The 6,514-nt window shown below is 37.0% G+C and overlaps 1 protein-coding gene across 2 annotated transcripts in view; it reads right to left on the reverse strand.

The window, feature by feature from the left end:
- The window catches only part of fndc3a (fibronectin type III domain containing 3A), a 135,958-nt gene that overhangs the window by 19,730 nt on the left and 109,714 nt on the right, over positions 1-6,514 (reverse strand). For both annotated transcript variants that reach the window (XM_079824336.1, XM_079824335.1), the window contains exons 15-18: positions 6,056-6,194; positions 4,758-4,826; positions 4,544-4,662; positions 2,080-2,185 (exon numbers count right to left, since the gene is read on the reverse strand). In XM_079824336.1, coding sequence (XP_079680462.1) covers positions 2,080-2,185; positions 4,544-4,662; positions 4,758-4,826; positions 6,056-6,194 — 433 coding nt within the window. The remainder of the gene's footprint in view (positions 1-2,079; positions 2,186-4,543; positions 4,663-4,757; positions 4,827-6,055; positions 6,195-6,514) is intronic.

Raw genomic sequence — 6,514 nt, forward strand, 5'->3', positions numbered from 1 at the left:
GAGGACATTCTTTTCGTACGTTTAAATAAGCAGTACGGACTTTAAGCTCAAATAGTCTGATTTAGGCTAGTTTGTGGATTTCGTTTAAGCCTATCCAAGTAGGCTACTAGCATCTATCGCACATATTTCCTATAGTTTTTCAGATTGCCAATACAGGTCAATGTTTTCTATACAGACGGTTGATGCTTCGTATTAAATGGTATGTTATATTGCAGTAAATTATCAAGCTTTATTAGCTGACTGAATTTGATTATGTGACGCAGTGTTTGCTTTGAAATTAGCAGTTGACGGTGCATTAAAAGAGCAATGCTTATCCAGTTTATTTATTCTTTATTCATGCAATTTTTAAAACAAGTCGTGTTGAAAAATAAGTTACGTACACAGAATGTTATCACTCTTCTGAAAAGAATTAGGCATATAGAGGGCCACTTTCCGCTCCATTAAAACAGGTCAATATTTGTCCAGCTGTTTATGCTTTGTAATTAATGCATGTATTTCTGTTGTGGTTTCAAAAAGTTTAATTATCATGCGTTATATTATTATTGAGTGAAAATAAGTCTTTATATATACATATTTGTTTAAAGTATAGGCTAAATTAAAATAACGTTATTAACTGTTATTTTTTCAAATCAAACCGTTTTCGGAACAGTAATGTTTAATGAGGAAACGTTAAAATATCGATTCTGCTCGGAGTGAACCGATTTTTTTTTTTTTTTTCGTTTTTAAGCCCTGGTTTTAAGTAAACGAAAACGTAGCTTGTTGAAAACGCTCTCCAAAGCTGATAAATTTGAAAACGCCCTCTTCACGTCATAGTGTGGACTGTGAAGATGGAGGTATTTGAAAACATTGACGCCTGTTTAGTAGGGATGCAACAATACAGTTAGTCCACGGTTCAGTACATACCTCGGTTTTTACCCACGGTTTTCGGTTCGGTTCGGTTCTGATGGCTTGTCACATCAGTTTTTTGTTATTCTATTCTTAGGCGACAGGAACAGCAAGAGGTTAAGGAGAAAAAATACTATTTTTTAATTGCAATACTCTTTCTTTATTTTACTTAAAATAATTGAAAAACCTTACTTAAACTTAAAACTTTACTTAAAAAAAAACCCTTGTACACATTCCTAGTGTATTGTATAATATAAAATATATATATAAAGATTTACACTGGCAGCTCAGAGCTGTACAGCAGCATTTACGTATGAAATTGAATGAATAATGTAAAAATAAAACACTACATAGACTTCACTATAAAATATACACTGATTCTTATTAAAGCTACTGTATTAGAGTTTTTCAGTCAAGAGCAGTGAGTGATTTTCTCTTTGTCTTTTGTTGTTGTATTAACATTAAATGGATAGTTCACTCAAAAATGAGAAATTAATACAGGTTTGGAACAATATTAGAGTGAGTAAATGATGACAATTTTAGAGGTGAACTGTCCCTTTAAGGACAGCGTGTTCACTACTGCATTGCTGTCAATTTGCTTTCAAGACCTGCGTGCATCTGATATACAGAAACGCGACGATTTTACTTTCACTTTAGACATAACCGACTGTGTTTATGTTAACCATGTGTGTATTTGACTGTATTAGCGCAGTAAGACGACTTAGTCCAGTAATCACGTGTTTGACAAGCGTTCAGTGCGCGCGCTCGGAAAAGCGCATGTTAAAACCACACACACGCCGGCAAGACTTTAAAACGCATACAAATAATGAACTTTCGTGATTGTGAATAACTATAGTGTTCCGTGAGTATAACTCCACCACTAACGTGTGATGTGAATGTATGTCACGTTGTTCAGTATTGGGATGGAGGCAAGTTATAGATTTTGTAGAAAAATACTTAATTAAATGCAAAACCGAAAAACCGCAATTCACAGGTTTGGAACGACATGATGGTGAGGAATTAATGACAGAAATTTATTTTTCGGATGAACGAAACCTTTCAAGTTCACTTTTTGTGTGAAAGGCCTTTACGTCTGCCAAAAATAGAACTTCCCCTAAATACATACTTAACATGATTTGAACTAATACTTGTTTACAGACCATCAATAAGCACACACACAAAGGCAAAGCTTACCCCAGCGTATCTGCACCTCTCTCGCTTTGGGTTTGCCCACGACCCTGGGCGGCTGACACGGACCAGGAGGAACAGGCGGCGTTTGGACCTGCAAGGCCTCCGTCAACTGAAAACAACAAGAATGAGAAATCAGAAAGACCAGTTTAATGGTGCACGTGGCGTTCCACCTCCTCGATGAGGACAGTGTGTGGGCACCGGCTGAGACGCAGACAGCAGAGCACAGCCATGTGAGCATCCTCTCACATTCACGGCTGCGAAAACCAGCCGACATGAGTCATGGCTGTGTGCTGGCAAGTCCCGCATGCAGATCGGCATCTGTAAAGCTCGGATAATGCCATTACAGCTGGGATCAGAAGACAGAAATTATTACCAGCCGCTTGCCAAAAGCGATGTGATGCCAGAGCGCCAGCCCCGCACTCTTCTGTGTTTACAATGTGTTTGTATTTAGTGTTTGCAGTGATATTGGAAAGCACGTGTTGAGCGTATATGGACTATGTATATGTCAACCATCAACCATCGCTCAACTAGTCAGCATTTATGTACGTTTTTTTCAAAACGTTGAAAGAAAGTGACCCTGATCTGCTATGTGGAATCATAGTCCAACTGAGATGGGCAATGTTTACACCAGAGAATTGTCACATGCTAAAATTTGAATTGTGTGCATTTAGAATACATTAAAGCCTGGTTTCACAGACAGGGCTTACATTAACCCCTAGGAGTCTGAGCTGTTTTGGGGCCCTTTAGAAGTTTTGACATGCTCTGACATTTGTGCATTTGTCAGTTGCTTATAAACATATTAATGGCAAAAGTGTAATTGCACTGTATTCAGCACAAACTGGGCTACCATAATATGTGAACAACATGTATGTACATGCTAGTATTTTTGAGAGAATAATGTTTATGCATAATTTTTGAAAAAACTAAAAAAACTTGTTTTAAAATTAAGGCTTCAAAACACACAATAGATATGTGTTCACAAGCCCTTTGATTATTGGGTGTTTTTGTTTAGAGTTTTTGCTTTAAACTGATGTGAGAATCATTGAACCTACTCATTCGCATAAAACAATATATTCATTTACATTTTGTAAAACACCTTTTCTTTACTCAGGCCTTATGCGAGTAGGCGTGAACGAACCGTGAATAATAATGTGATCACTCCTGAGAAACAAAGACCTGCATAATAAATGAAATGAGCTTTAGGTAGGCCTACTAGATTTTAGGTTTACTAGATCAGTATAGTAACAGTAAAAAAAAAAAAAAAGTTTTCTTGGGGAAAAATCTAAATGTTTTTTACTTAAAGTTTTTACTTAAAGCAAGCTAAATTAAAAAGAAACAAGATTTCAATCAGAAATGTTTTTGAAAGAAGAGCTAAAAAAAACAGTAATATTGTGACACTGAACTTTGGCTTACTCGTTTCAATGGCAAATATTTTCTGAATCATTTGTAAACGATCAAATACACACAATACTCAAATATCATTTCGAGCTTCAGTCAGAAACACGTGAAATGCATGAGCCAGCGCTAAGGCTATTGTCTGCTATATTGGTATTAAAATATACTAATATATTTATTATACCAGTCTGTTAATATTATATCAAATATATTAAAAACATTGATTAAAATTAAGATACAATTCATACAAAACGAAATTCAGTTTAAAGAAAGCAATTAACTTTCTAAAAAACAACAACAACAACAACATAGGGTATAATATTTAAACATCAATATGAAGCAAAATTCGTTTTAAAAACATTGATTAAAATTAATCATAATCACAGCCCAATGGAGCAGTATCAGACTGAGTATGACGACGTCAGGCTATGTAAACATGGTATTGTGGCAGAAATGTGGTATATTCATATCGAATTTTATTACATTATTAAAGGGATAGTTCACCCAAAAATTAAAATTAGCCCATGATTTACTCACCCTCAAGTCATCCTAGGTGTATATGACATTCTTCTTTCAGACAAATAAAATCTGAGTTATATAAAAAATGTCCTGCCTAATCCAAGCTTTATAATGGCAGTGAATGGTTGTGTCGTTTTTGAAGTCCATAAAAGTGCATCTATCCATCATATAACTGCTCCACACAGCTCCGGGGGGTTAATAAAGGCCTTCAGAAGCGAAGTCGCGCGTTTGTGTAAGGAAAATATCCATATTTAAAACTTTATAGACTAAAATAACTAACTTCCGGCGGACTCACAGACATGAAGACGCCCAAATAAGCACAATTTTCTTTCTGGTATTGACATATTTGATTTCAAACAGGAATTTGTTTATTTTTAGATTACGTCTCGGTAATGAACCATGATTTGCTACTTATTGCTAGTACTATAAAGCGCAGTGTTATTAGAGCGGTGGGACACTCATTCTAGAGTGTATTTTATTGGCCAATATAATTTCAATTGAAGGTTTAACTTGGCATTAGAGGACTATGGAAGGCATGATTTGTGTGACATACCGGACTCTCGCCTCCCGCACTGATGCAGTGGACTCTAGTCTGGTATGAACATCCTGGGCTCAGACCGTCACAAACACACTCCATAGCCAAGCCGCTGTACACCTGATTCCAAGAAGAAACTGAAAACACACACACAATCAATTAAATAAGCATAATAATGCCATGACCAAATTTTGCATGTGTAAACACACCAGAAAACCTCATGTGAACGTACCACTTAACCCTTCAGACAGCTCCACCACATACTTCGTCACATCAGAGCCGCCATTGTCTTTGGGAGGGTCTGAGGGGAGACAATACAAAACATCCTAAGTATTAGCAACTTAAGCCAGTTTTTATTTCGACCGCCTCCGCTTCTTCAGCTCATGTGTGTGTGGGGTAACGCAGCGCTGTTTTATCATATTAGATACATCCGAGTGTGTTGAAAGTCATGTTATAATGCTTCTCTGTGCGTGCGCTCGGCGGCTACTATGAGACAGTTGTTCACACTGCAGAAAGCTAGAATGATATTTGTCATGGTAAAACATGGTCTCACAGTAAATCAAGAAAACAAGAATTAAACAATAAGACAGTGTTGAGCTGTATAACAATGATTCGTTTTCTGTCGACCTAAACAGTTGCTCACCTGTCTAATAAAACATACAATACATTAAAGCGTCTTTGGTGTTTACAGAATAAAACTGGAAATCGAGGGTAACGCGGGTATGATGTCATTGATAGGTCCGTGTCCTGGTTAAAATAGCTTATTTCTCTGGGTTTAAACATTCTTGGAAACAATTGGGATAATGTAAGTACACAAGTCAACAAAATATATATGGTTTTTGGATATTTTTATCCAAAAGTCTTACATATTGTGCCTTTAATTATGACTCCAGTCAAGTAAAGTCACGTCACGTTTATTTATATAGCACTTTATACTACAGATTCTTTAAAAGCAAGCAGTTTTACCATATTAAACACGAAAAAAAAGCGTCAATGTCTCTTTCAATTAGAAGTACAACTACATTTTCTACTATAAAGCGGCTCTCTTGTGTGTTCATGTTTATACTCGTGGACATCTGACCTTGAGGGACCACACCCACATATTAGTTTGAAGGTGTTTACCAGCTGGAGCGAACAGTTTGCTTCGGCCAGCTGTTTCGAACTCCCGAAGCGTACACAAAACGAACTTCGTTTTGGCTTGATTTTGTTCGAAAATTACGTCACAACCGTTCGTTCTTCGGTTAAAAGTGTTAACACAATGTACATTGCACACTGGCAGCTGTTCAAAATGATTCTGGATGAATAATTTCAGTTGCTGAAATTTTGGTGCATCAATGTCTCCATCCAAATATTTTTAAGCAAATTTTGAGTTATCGTATATAAAAAAACAGTGCTAAGGAAAATTTGCACCTAAATGATACAAATATGCATAAAAACATCTTTATTTTGTGTGCATTTCAGTTTTGTGACGATTTTTAGATTTTTATTCTGTCAGGGATCAATCTTTGTGTGATAACATGCTGAACTGACCCCAGGTCAGGCGGAAACTGGTCGGGTGAGGTTTCCCCTTCACAGCAAGTCTGCAGGGGCAGCCCGGTCTGTCAGGGGCCGTGGTGAACTCAGACACAGCGCTGGGGTTACTCTTCCCTTCCGCGTTATAGGCGATAACCTGCAATGGTTAAAAGAAAACAGAACAATTAGAGAGAGTCTGTGTGTGTCTGTGTGTTTGGGGTGGGGGATTCATTAATGATTCAAAATGTCACAATGCAAAAAAAAAAACATGAATGGTCCTAAAAATAGTCTTCATTATGACTCACCCAAACACTGGGTGCAGAGGAAATGCAAATCTCTAGGGCCTTTCAAAAGCCTTTTTAATTCACCACCAAATGTATCTCACTCAGAAAGAGTTTTTCCCCTGACAAAGTGCAGGATGAGGAAGTGTTTCACGGTTCAGAAATAAACGGTGGTGTTGTGATGTCATCTGTCACA

Source organism: Gobio gobio, assembly GCF_949357685.1.
Source record: "Gobio gobio genome assembly, chromosome: 8".
NCBI lineage: Eukaryota > Metazoa > Chordata > Actinopteri > Cypriniformes > Gobionidae > Gobio > Gobio gobio.